The sequence below is a fragment of the Excalfactoria chinensis genome, chromosome 26 (assembly GCF_039878825.1).
Source record: "Excalfactoria chinensis isolate bCotChi1 chromosome 26, bCotChi1.hap2, whole genome shotgun sequence".
Lineage (NCBI taxonomy): Eukaryota > Metazoa > Chordata > Aves > Galliformes > Phasianidae > Excalfactoria > Excalfactoria chinensis.
In genome coordinates, this window is record NC_092850.1 from 262,282 (window position 1) to 270,674 (window position 8,393).

The 8,393-nt window shown below is 48.6% G+C and overlaps 1 protein-coding gene across 1 annotated transcript; it reads left to right on the forward strand.

Annotated features, from left to right (window-relative positions):
* The first annotated feature begins 117 nt into the window (after positions 1-117).
* On the forward strand, positions 118-5,361 carry DDX49 (DEAD-box helicase 49). Its single transcript, XM_072357455.1, has 13 exons — positions 118-295; positions 388-511; positions 597-682; positions 815-936; positions 1,036-1,223; positions 1,347-1,487; positions 2,045-2,120; positions 2,233-2,309; positions 2,802-2,899; positions 3,260-3,334; positions 3,497-3,585; positions 3,981-4,052; positions 4,349-5,361. The coding sequence occupies exons 1-13, from the start codon at positions 181-183 to the stop codon at positions 4,523-4,525; spliced, it is 1,440 nt and encodes a 479-aa protein (XP_072213556.1). The 5' UTR covers positions 118-180; the 3' UTR covers positions 4,526-5,361.
* Positions 5,362-8,393: the final 3,032 nt, after the last annotated feature.

Here is an 8,393-nt window from a genome sequence, read left to right on the forward strand (position 1 = left end):
GCCGGGAGCCGCCATCTCCATGGAGATCACCGCTCCAGCCAATGAGAACGCGTGGAAAGCGATACGTCACTACGGCGCCGGAAGCAGCGCCGGGCAAAGCAGGCTGGGCGGGGCTAACAGGAGGCAGCCAATGAGAACGCGAAGGCGGCCGGAAGTTACCGGCGTTGAGTAAGAGACAACATGGCGGCGTTCCGGGAGCTGGGGTTGGCCCCGTGGCTGGTGGAGCAGGCGCGGCAGGTGGGGCTGAGCCGCCCTACGGCCGTGCAGGCCTCCTGCATCCCGCCCATACTGCAGGGTGAGCGCGGTCCCTTGGCCTCCCGTTCCCTGCCGTTCTCCATCATCCGCCATCGTTCACGTTCTCTACTTTCCCCACCGGTTCCCGTTTAGGCCGCGATTGCCTCGGCTGCGCCAAGACGGGCAGCGGGAAGACGGCGGCTTTCGTGCTGCCGGTGCTGCAGGTGCTCTCCGAGGATCCCTACGGCATCTTCTGCCTGGTTCTAACGCCCACCAGGTACGGAGCAGCCCCAGGAATCCCCCCCTGTATGACGGCTGCCGTGTCCCCGCTTCCCCCCCGCTTAACCCTGCCCTCCCCGCAGGGAACTGGCCTACCAGATCGCAGAGCAGTTCCGTGTGCTGGGGAAGCCGCTGGGCCTGAAGGACTGTGTGGTGGTGGGCGGTCTGGGTGAGTGAGGCCAGCGTTGTGCTCTTCATGTCTCTGTGACCTTCCTCTATGAGGCTGCTGGGAGCCATTGTGATGTTTATTCCATGTTTACGAGGTTCAGTCTGTAAGGCAGCAGCGTGTTTCTCACTGCAGACATGGTGGTTCAGGCCTTGGAGCTCTCCCGCAAACCCCACGTTGTCATTGCGACGCCTGGCAGGCTGGCAGATCACCTTCGCAGTTCCAACACGTTCAGCCTTAAAAGGCTCAAATTCTTGGTACGGAAGGTTTTTTTCCACTCTTTTCCCCCTTTGCTTTTTAAGGCTTTTGATTTCCATAAGGATACTTGCAGACGGTCTCATTTTATTTGCGCTTAGGTTTTGGATGAAGCTGACCGGTTGTTGGAACAGGGCTGTGCTGACTTCACTGCAGACCTGGAGGTGATTCTGGAGGCTGTTCCGGCACGCAGGCAGACGCTGCTGTTCAGTGCCACGCTGACAGATACGCTCAATGAGCTGAAGAGCCTGGCCATGAACAGACCTTTCTTTTGGGAGGCTGCATCTGAGTACGTGTGTCTCTGCTCTGCCTCGTGCTCTTTCTCTGTTATCTCCTTACTGTCTCTAACATCCCTCGTGTTCCACTTTCTCTTGCCAAAGCTGTGGATTTTAGTGATTTACCTTCCCAACAGGGTACGGACAGTAGATGAACTGGACCAGCGTTACTTGCTTGTACCCGAAGCAGTCAAGGATGCATACCTTGTCCATTTAATCCAGACCTTCCAGGATGAGCACGAGGACTGGTCTATTATTATCTTCACCAAAACCTGCAAGTAAGTGGAATTTTTTCCTAGTGATGGCTTTTGCTGTAGAGCTGCTTCTGTGACTCCCAAATTCCTGCTGTGCTGCTGTTAAGCTACGTTGGTGTTTGCTTCCTCAATCTGTGCTGTGATTTGGTACAAGAGCACCTTATTTTGAGCAACCTGGGACTGAAGGGCCACTTGGAAATGTAGTGTGCTGGAAGGTCAAGCTGCTTTTACTTCCCTGCAGCCACCTGTCCTTTTGCTGATGGGTACTGGAAAATGGTGGGGAGGAGTTTGCTCTCCTGTGCTGTCCATTCCTTCAGGTTGCTTGTGTTGCTGGGGACTGAGGCCTGGTGCTGGTAACGTTCCCCTGAGTACAAGTGGGAATCCAGTTGCCCTCTCAGGTGTGAGCGAGTGAGGAGTGGGCGTCCTGTTCCCTGCTCTGTCACAGTGCTTCAGTACCTGAGCACCTTGTGGTAATTGTACTGTGAGGGCTTCTAGAGGAATCCCAGCTCTGTCTTGATTGGTCAGCTGTTTGCTTGATGTATTTTGACTTTTTCATTGTATTTTGTCTTTTTCCTTTTAAGGGAATGTCAAATCTTGAATATGATGCTTAGAAAGTTCAGTTTTCCTTCTGTAGCTCTACATTCCATGATGAAACAGGTGAGTGATGGGACAAGTGTGGGAGGTGGGTGCTGGTTCCCTGAGCCAAACAACTGTCTGGGTCAGCTCCTCTGGGTCTCAGTGTCCCTAATCCAGGATTCTCCTTTTCCAGAGGCAACGATTTGCAGCTTTAGCAAAGTTCAAATCCAGCATCTTTAAGATTCTTATTGCTACAGATGTTGCTGCCAGGTAAGAGAAAACCACAGTCCCTGTTGCCAAAGGCCACAGCCCTGCTCTTAAAGCATCAGAATCACTGTAGGGATTAGGGTGAGTTTAACAAGAGTGCTTTAAACTCTGCCCACAGAGGTAGGACAGGATTGTTCATTACCATTACAGAATATCCCTGAGCTGTGTTTTGGAACCCGTTTGTATGCAATGTAGTTAGGATCCTGTCTTGTTTTACTGTCTCAGGTGTGTGTATTGTAGCAAGAGAGTGATTTCTACAGAGCTTAGTTTGCTCTCTTGGTTTAGGAGAGATTATCAGGTGATGTGTATGGCAGGTTATCTCCTTTTGTGACTGTTGGAGAGTTGCATGAGATGAGAATTTATCCTAGAATAGCTTAAGCTTATTAATAAACACTTTGTTTATGAGAATTTTGGGTTCCTGGAAAAGCAAAGATCAGGAACTTAGCTTTTATGTATTAAAATTATCAGCTTCTGCTCTCCCTTCCTGCATTGCAGAGGCCTGGACATTCCTACTGTACAGGTTGTCATCAACCACAACACTCCAGGCCTGCCAAAAATCTACATTCACCGGGTTGGCCGGACAGCCCGTGCAGGTGAGTGGGGCAAACTGCAAACTGCAGCTGGCTAAAGCTGGGATCTCAGTGCTGGGGCTGTGCCCTGAATGAGTGTGAGAAGCCTTTACAGCAGCTGCAGTACAGTCTTTTCAGTCAGTGCCAAGTCTGCTCAGATTGCTGGCTCAGCATCGTGCCTTAAGATTGCAAGGATAGCTTATCTTGTGTCTGATCTGCACTGATACTTAACTGCCTTTTCAGAGCTAATAAAGACCCTTTGGAGCATCCTGTCACCATAATGTGCTAGGTTGACTCATGGAGATGCATGGAATTTGGCATGGGTTGGGCTTCCTTTCTCTCTTCTTGTCAGGATACGTGTGTCACTGTGTTTTCATCACGCAGGTCGGAATGGAATCTCTATTACAATGGTGACGCAGTATGACATCCATCTTGTACATGCTATCGAGGAGGAGATCAGTAAGTGAACAAAAAGAACATAGACTTCATCCTTGTTTTAAGGAAACAGTAAATGCTACATCTTTTACTAGTCAGTGTAACTATGTAGGTTATTTACTAGTTGAAAACCTGCCTCTGGATTTCATAACCAACCATGTATGTAAATGTTTCATCCTCATTTAGAACTGAAGCTGCAGGAGTTTTCTGTGGAAGAGAAACTGGTGCTTAACATCCTTACCCACGTGAATGTTACAAGGAGGGAGTGTGAAATAGTAAGTGTGCAAACATGAAGCTCCTTCGTTCTCAGAGGAAAGGAAATCTTAAGCAGCCAAGAGATTTGCTGTTGTCTAATAGCAGGTTGTGGATGTGCAAGTTTTCTTTTGAGCACATAATCCAGAATTTTTGTTCCTTTTTCTAATGGAAGCACTGAAATATTTGCCATGGTCGTGGGGGTTTTGTTTGCATTATCTTCCTTAGGTTAGCTCTATTAGTGCACGTTTCAGAGCATTTAGTGCTGCTGAGTGTTGGGGCTGGATGCTGGTAGCTGGGGGAAGGACTGCGAGCTACCAAATGTGTGCATGCTGCTGAGATTCTGCTGACTGCTTTTCTCTGTGTCAACTCAGTGCTTGGCTACTGATTGCACTGCTGTGTATTTTTTCTTTGACAGGAACTGGAGTACATGGATTTTGATGAGAAGAAAGAAATAAATAAGCGGAAACAAATGATCCTTGAAGGGAAGGTGAGAGTTGCTGCTATATAAACAGTTTTGATCAGTAGCTGGTCTAATGCTCATGATATGGAAAAGAAATGACAGCTCCTGCCTCGCTGCTGTGATACATCTGCCTCTCCCTTCCTCTTTGGGGTGGTGAAGTTTGTCTTAAAGGACAACTGATATTGAAAAGTGTGTTGGAATAGCGTCTGACTTCAGCAGCCCCCTCAGCCATAGGTTTGAAAGCAGGGTGGGCATCTAGCAAAGGCGAGGAACTGGTACTGTCCCTGTGCATATCATTACTGTCCTGTCATTTGCCATTGCAGGATCCAGATCTGGAGGAGAAAAGGAAGGCAGAGCTGGCCAAGATAAAGAAGAAAAACAATAAATTCCGTGAGAAGGTCCAGCAGACGCTGCAGGAAAAAAAGCAACTGCAGATGAAGAGGAAACTACAGAAGAAAATAGAACGGCGGAACAAACTGCGTCCAAAGGAAGAGAAATAACATCCTTGGCCTCCCAGTGATGGAGGGAGTGTGGGAGCTCTGCTGCTTGGCTTGGACTGCCCTGATGCTTCTGCTCCTTTGGGAATGCTGGGATCCGAGAGTTTTTATGTGGACACTTTGACCTGAAACTTGTGTTGGAGAGTATGGGGAAGGTGGATGAGGGGAGAAGGGACGCTTTGATAAACTTGTCCCCATTACTTTCTGTGCAGTGCTGCTGGCTTGGGCCTTTCCTGGCAGGCTCAATCTCCTGACAGAGAATGTCTTTTTCAAGAGTATGTTTCCTTCCTCTGGTAAAGGAGAGGCCAGACCAGAATTCTTGGTGTTGCAAAGGGAAATAAAGATCCGCTCTCTCTGTTTCCCTTCATTCAGTCATTTTATTTTCCCTTTCTAGGGCTGGTGCTTGCCACTCACAGTTGTTTATATCAACAGATTCTCCCCTGAGCCAGAGTCTAAAAATACTGTGACAGGATGAGGTCAGCCTGTACGTGAACCATAGTCCAGGTTTTTGCGAGAGGAAAATTCCTGGAACACATGGAGAGGTTGGTGTTGCCCCAGGACTGGCCACACAACCTTGTAATAATTGTTCTTTATATGTTTAAGTTGCACTCTTATTGTCTGCCTCAGCTCCAGCCCAGCTTATCCATAGAGACAGCAGTCACAGTTTGCTCAGTGACCTGGGCTGCTGGGGACTCAGTTTCTGTAGATGATCAGTTCAAAACCCTGTTCAGGTTTCACCTTTAGTGCCTTGTTTAATGTTCAGAACTTCCTCTAATTTGAGACTGAAGAGCTGTTATTTCTATCCTCTGGCCAGCATCCAAATAAATAGTTCTGCAACAAGCGAGTGGATGTTTGACCTTCTTCAACACATGCAAGGGCTGTTGTGGGAGCTTAGAGGAAGGGAGCAATACCTTTTGTGGAAGAATGGCTTGGAGATAAAAATCAGTCTTATTTCAAGAAATAGGCTGGATGAGTTCTGAGCTTCTTTAAGTGTTCAAGTCCTCAGTCCCTCTGTGCAATCTGAGCCCAGCTCCTTTTCTGGAGGCACGCAGACCCCTAGGCTGCATTTGCCTGACTTGAGTGTGGTCTGTGCACAGTGAGGTCTTGCAGAGGAAATCTGGTATTTCCTTCAAGGAAAAATCCCACAGCCATGCACAGCAGGGCCACATTCATACCATGCAGGAGCACAGCACTGACAGGGACTTGGGAGGTACACGTCCCTCTGTCTGCCTTGTGGCAGGCGTGGGATGAGATGGGTGTGGTGCTCGAATAAGGAGATGCCTGAACTGTATTACTGGCTTTGTCCCCTTGGGTGCCCTCCAGGAAGGAAGAAGCACTCCATAGTCTGCCTTGTATCACGGCTCACTGTCACTACTGGCAGCTGCTGCAGTAGCAGCAGCAAATAGGTTTGTATCAGGCTGATGCTTTCTGAATACTAAATGCTTCTACAGCCTCGTGCATGCTAATTTGTGGAGCAAGCCTGTTAGCTGCAGATTAAAGAGACATCCTCTCTGGGACAGGCTGCTCTTGCCTTCCTGGAGAGGGTGCTGATGCTGCTTTTGAGTGTCAGTTGTTCCCCTCCTCCTCTTGCAAAGACTTCTTAACCTATCTGAAGTCTCTTTGCTTCAGCCTGGTGGGGGGTTTCTGTGTTCATCTCCTTCCAGCAGAATGTGACACGTGGAGTTTGATCAAGGCTCTTGTCTTAAAGCTTTATTCCAAATTCCTTTTAATATATCTCTTGTCTTTCTTGAGCAGCCTTCTCTGTGAAGGTAAGATGTGCTGGCAATAAGAGCTCTCTGTAGTGTTGCCTAGACGTTCTTGCTGTAGTCAAGTCTTGGGAGTGGCCAAGTAGAAAAAGAGACTGCTATGTCAACTGGGACATAGAAATAAGCCTTAAATTCCCACATTAGAAATTTATATTTGCCTGGGGTTAAAGGACATTGGGTCACGGTGATATTCTTGTATGAGCTGTCATTGCTGCTCTCCAAGAAGGATATTTTGTTCTGAGGTTTCCAGTCCTCATTCCATTATATATCCAAGAATATAATGACCTGCTTCTCCTAACAGGCCAGATTGTTTCTTGGCTGTAAATCTGCCCTCTGTAAACAGATCCCCTTGTCTGTTTCCCCAAGCAGACACTTGCATACTCCCCTACAAGTGCTGTGCTCATTGGCCTGAGAATGGCTGTGTCTCAGCACAGCTGCAGTGTATGAGCTCCCCAGCTCTGGGAGGGTTTCCCTGGCTGAGTTGCTATGGAAACTCTTCTCGATTCAGTATGTCAGATGCTGCTTTCTCTCACCCAGATCATGTATGGCTGCTGCACGTGGTGCTGAGGCATGGGCTGTGCCAGGTGTGTGTAGTGGGACAGTCCTGCTCCAGTGCCATCCTGCCTTATCCTCCTGTCTTATCCGGGTGTAAAACCGCTGCTCAGCCCTGCTGCACTGAGGGTCTTAGCAAGTGTGTGCACCTCCACCTCCCACCCTGTTCAGGCAGTTCTGTGCAGCCTGTATGCTAATGGGTCTGTAAGCAAGGACTGATCTGTGTGTGGTTTAGGAAGTATTTTACTGCATCAGGCAGGAGAGCTCTGGACTCTTGTGGCAAAGGAAAGACTGCTGTAATTAAAGAGACTTTAGGCTGGGCTTCAGATTTATCTCTGCTGAGACAGCAGAGCTGCATTGGAGCTTATGTTTCAGCTTTGCTGCTGCTGGCTGCAGGTGCAGCCATTTCCAGCTGCCAGCCAACACATTTCTCTCTGGCCAGAAACCTGCTGTCTTTCTGACTGAAGATATATGCTGCCCAGAGGCAGCATTAGCCTGATGCTGCAAGGGTCTTCCCAGCACTACTGATACTCCATCAGGCAGGATTTGCTGCCCTTACACTGGGCTGAACCATCTCATGCCTTTGTAGGGGCTGCACTTTGTGCACCATCTCCATGAGCATTTAACACAGCCGTGCTTTCACGTGGGTTCTCTGAGCTGTCCTGACATCTCGCTGGTTCAGCGTACACTGTCAGCTGCTGCTTTACCTTTGGATGTTCTTTGTGAACACAAGCTCAGCTGTTTTGAAAAGCCTTAAAAAAAAAAGCTGCTTAACAAGCTTTCCTACCAGAAACAGACTTCTCCCCAGGGAGCTCTGCCAGGTTAGCCAGTAGATGGCAGTTTCTGTGCTCTGGACAAGCTGCTGGCTCTGGTCCTTGTTCAGAGGGAAACACAGCACAGGGGCCTCTTGGCTGGATATTAAAGATTTAGTTTAAGAAAACATGGGAACAGGCAGGGAACTGGGTTGTCCTGTGCCTTGCTCATGCAGCAGACAGGCCCCAGCTGCCTGGTGCTGCTAGCAGTATCATCCTGGGTCAGTGCATCAAGCCTTGGCATTTTCCCTTTACTTGCAGAGTAGGTCTGATCCTGTATCCCTGCAACACTCCATCACACTTTTGGTGTCCTCTCCATTCTAGGGCTCTCCTGCTAGATGAACCTTTGCAGTTCCTTCACTGAATTTCCACATTCCCTGTTGCGCCTCCTTCATGCCAACTTATGCCAATTAAATCTGTGGCATGTTCTCATTCAAGGCTTGAATGCAGGCTGCCTGGACATGTGTCTTCACTCTTTATATGACACTGTAACAACTTCTTTTTCTCTGCCAGCATCAGGATTCTAAAAATGGGATGGAGGGAAGGAATGCCGTGGATTTTCTTTTCCTTCTTTGCTAAGAAAACTTCCCTGCTGGCTGTTTAATTTACACTTGCTGCTTTTCCTCTTGCAGTATCAGCATCTCCTGTGAATGCATCCCTGTGTGACTTTGGATTCCCACCATCTCTGGGAAGGGGAGCAGCTGTTAAGGAGCAGGAGGCTGCTGTGGCCTAGTGAAGATA

Excerpts from the sequence above, each read along its gene's own strand:
- DDX49 (XM_072357455.1), top strand. The coding sequence starts at position 181 with ATGGCGGCGTTCCGGGAGCTGGGGTTGGCCCCGTGGCTGGTGGAGCAG. Across the intron at positions 2,310-2,801 it reads GCTACAGATGTTGCTGCCAG|AGGCCTGGACATTCCTACTG; the intron begins GTAAGAGAAAAC and ends CCTGCATTGCAG. Across the intron at positions 2,900-3,259 it reads TGGCCGGACAGCCCGTGCAG|GTCGGAATGGAATCTCTATT; the intron begins GTGAGTGGGGCA and ends TTCATCACGCAG.